The 2,799-nt window shown below is 43.0% G+C and overlaps 1 protein-coding gene across 1 annotated transcript; it reads left to right on the forward strand.

Moving 5' to 3' along the window:
- Positions 1-1,303: 1,303 nt before the first annotated feature.
- On the forward strand, positions 1,304-2,287 carry LOC125916625 (olfactory receptor 226). The gene has a single exon (XM_049622951.1). It carries the CDS (start codon positions 1,304-1,306, stop codon positions 2,285-2,287), a length of 984 nt encoding a protein of 327 aa, XP_049478908.1.
- The last annotated feature ends 512 nt before the right edge of the window (positions 2,288-2,799 follow it).

Genomic DNA, 2,799 nt, shown 5'->3' on the forward strand with positions numbered 1-2,799 from the left:
CAAAGAGGTCATTAGACTGAGATGGCTCTCACGCCTTGGTTGCCTACTTATTAAGCAAACCAAAACTTAAGCTAGAGTCAATTGTAAATGTGTTCATATCCAAGAAAACAAAATTTAAGAACAACCAATCACAAACAGCCAAGGAAACTTTCCCAAGCAAGGCAACCACTTAAATGTAGCTAATCAAATAATGCCCTTGCCTTTCTTCTGAGTCTGCTCTATAAAAGTCTTTCCATTCATTAGCTTCCGTCAATAGAGCACAGTTTACTTCTTTCCGTTTGGTGCTGCCCAATTTAAATCAATTTTTCTCAAATAAACTTGAAACTTTCAATATGTCTCAGTTTAATTTTTGACAATACTCGAGAAGGGGGTTACTCTCATTCCAAGAGAGCACAACTTTCAGAACTGATGGGATTCTCAGTATTTCTACCATCCAGAATACCTTCCTAAAATAATTTCAAGGTGCATCCCAAGTCCTCCTCTAAGTGCAGGTTTTGTAGAAGTTTCTATCCAGAGATGCTGTGACTTCTTGGGTTCTACAATGTTCCTTCTTTCTTGTAGTATGGAGTTGCTTGTAGCTGAGCCCCAAAGATCCTCTCCCCTGGATATAAATCCAGGATGGATCTTATAGTCCCTCCTTTGTGTTGCCTGAATATTTTTGAAGCTCTGAGGTCCTGACTTCCTGGTTCCATCTCTTACACTCTGTGTGACCTGGAACATGTTACTTAATCTCTTTATGCCTCGGTTTTCTTAGATGTTAAGTGGCGTTAAAATCGTACTAACTCACGGCGTTCTTCTGAAGATTAAGTGAATTAATATCTGCAAATATTTTAAAACAGTGTCCATACAATTAATGCATAGCAAATACTCAATTGTGTTACATGTTTAGTACTGTTATTCCTCCATTGTGTAACTTATTTCCTCAAAACAGAGTCACAATCTAGCTCACAAACTCTCACTTTAGGGCAGCCTAGACTCTCTTACTACTATATTTGGTTTTGATCTATATTCTTCAGTAACCAACTAGTGTCACTTTTACAAGTGTTTATCAGTATATTCTTCTCCAAGGGCCAGAACAGACTCTTACCCTATTCCCAGTATGAAGCAGTTCATTTTTGTTTACTTTTGTCTTAGCTCTTTTCCAGATTACAGCAGAAAGTGACGTCCTCAGTTTGGTGATGAATGACACGCATACAAACATTCTGTCAATATAAACCCACCACAAGAAAGCCTGGGTTCTTGTTGCTGCCTCCTGAAGGCCCTCTGTTCTCTCTCCTAAAGATCAGTGGGCAAGACTGACATTATGGAGCAGAGGAATCAGAGTGGGAGGGTAAGTGAGTTTGTGTTGCTGGGCTTCCCGGCTCCTGCGCCACTGCGGGCACTTTTATTCGCCCTTTCTCTGCTGGCCTATGTGTTGGTGCTGACTGAAAACACACTCATCATTATGGCAATTAGAAACCACCCCACCCTTCACAAACCCATGTACTTCTTTCTGGCTAATATGTCCTTCTTGGAGATCTGGTATGTTACTGTCACTATTCCCAAGATGTTAGCTGGATTTGCTGGGTCCGAACAGAGCCAGGGACAGCTAATCTCCTTTGAGGGCTGCATGACACAGCTCTATTTTTTCCTGGGACTGGGCTGCACTGAATGTGTCCTTCTTGCTGTTATGGCCTATGATCGCTATGTGGCCATCTGCCATCCTCTCCACTATGCTGTCATTGTCAGCGGTCAGCAGTGTGTGCAGCTTGCAGCTGGCTCCTGGGCTGGAGGTTTTGGTATCTCCATGGTCAAAGTTTTTCTCATTTCTCGCCTCTCCTACTGTGGACCCAACATCATCAACCACTTTTTCTGTGATGTCTCCCCATTACTCAATCTTTCATGTACTGATATGTCAACAGCAGAGCTTACAGACTTTGTTCTGGCCATTTTTATCCTGCTGGGGCCACTCTCTGTCACTGGGGCCTCCTATATGGCCATCACTGGTGCTGTGGTACGAATTCCCTCGGCTGCTGGGCGCCATAAAGCCTTTTCCACCTGTGCCTCTCACCTCACTGTTGTGATCATCTTCTATGCAGCCAGTATCTTCATCTATGCCCGGCCAAAGGCACTCTCAGCTTTTGACACCAACAAGCTGGTTTCTGTACTCTATGCTGTCATTGTACCTTTGCTCAACCCCATCATTTACTGCTTACGCAATCAAGAGGTCAAGAGAGCCCTACGCCATACGCTACACCTATACCAGGGCCAGGATGCTAAGCGCAGGAAAGCAAGCAGAGATGGGTAGAAAATGCTCTTAAACTTGGCATCTATATCTTCTATGAAGTCCAGAGGAGTTCTTATGCTCTAAATTAGGGACTAGGGCTCAAAAACACCACCATGGAACTAATCCAGAAGGAAGAAGAGGGATGGATTGCAAGCTGGCAGCAGGATTTCTGCAGGACAGCACTGTAAATGCATGTTAGAATGTTCCATGTTATCTACTCTATTGTAATTTACATAGAACAGGTTCATGAATCATGCATCCTGATGGGATGAGAAGGATTGGCTCTGAGCAGAAGACTGACTGCACTTCAATATTTAAATAAGCAAACAAATGCAGAACTAATATCTCTCTAAATGGCCTTTCCTGGGCTTGCTCTTTGTCTTAGTTCTGTGGCTAAAGGTCATTTAGAAAAGGAAAGCAGAAGGAGGAAGCCATTCAAGGAAGCACAGACTTCATTATGGAATAGAATTAGGAGACTTCTGGTTAATCTCTTCTAGCTGCAAACCACTGACGATAGTTTATGAGGTAGGAGG

This window comes from Panthera uncia, chromosome D1, assembly GCF_023721935.1.
Source record: "Panthera uncia isolate 11264 chromosome D1, Puncia_PCG_1.0, whole genome shotgun sequence".
Classification (NCBI taxonomy): Eukaryota; Metazoa; Chordata; class Mammalia; order Carnivora; family Felidae; genus Panthera; species Panthera uncia.